Source organism: Fonticula alba (assembly GCF_000388065.1).
Source record: "Fonticula alba strain ATCC 38817 unplaced genomic scaffold supercont2.7, whole genome shotgun sequence".
Lineage (NCBI taxonomy): Eukaryota > Rotosphaerida > Fonticulaceae > Fonticula > Fonticula alba.
Genome location: NW_009242977.1, coordinates 201,345 through 201,917, shown reverse-complemented (window position 1 = coordinate 201,917; position 573 = coordinate 201,345). Strand labels below are relative to the sequence as shown.

The 573-nt window shown below is 60.4% G+C and overlaps 1 protein-coding gene across 1 annotated transcript in view; it reads right to left on the bottom strand.

Annotated features, from left to right (window-relative positions):
- Positions 1-573, bottom strand: part of H696_04234 (hypothetical protein) — a gene marked incomplete at its 5' end in the record, with an annotated part of 4,387 nt that overhangs the window by 2,753 nt on the left and 1,061 nt on the right. The window contains one exon of the mRNA XM_009498113.1: positions 182-540. Within this exon, the coding sequence (XP_009496388.1) occupies positions 182-540 (359 nt within the window). The remainder of the gene's footprint in view (positions 1-181; positions 541-573) is intronic.

Here is a 573-nt window from a genome sequence, read left to right as displayed (position 1 = left end):
GCAAACGGGCAGGATCGATGGAAGATGGGAGACGCGGGGAGAGAAAGATCGGGGGAGGGAGAGAGAGAGAGAGAGAGAGAGAGAGAGAGAGGGAGAGGGAGAGGGAGAGAGAGAGAGAGGGAGAGAGAGAGAGAGAGAGAGAGAGAGAGGAAGAAGGGGAAAATCGAAGGGGGAGGCTTACTTGCGGGACCGGCGGGCGGTGGTGCGCCAAGACTGGAACTCGAACATCAGCCAGCCAAGGATGCGAATCCCGACGAACAAGATGGCCAACATCCAAACGGACTTCCACATCGCCCGCAGGGAGGGATCAAAGCCGAAATTCCGGAGGAGATCCTCGCCGGTGGTCACCGGGCAGATGGGGCCGCTTGGGGTCATGATCATTTCCTCCGGCGTGCAAGTGATCACCCGGTCGCGGAACTCATTGACCATCAGCGCCTGGAAGCTCCACTTGTGCGGGGAGATGTACTGCAGCCAGCGCAGCCAGACCAGCATGCCGGACTGGTTGGCGAAGAAGCCGCCGAAAATCTGGAACGCCAACAACTGGCCGAGTTGCCGGCAAGGGGGTGGCTTGCG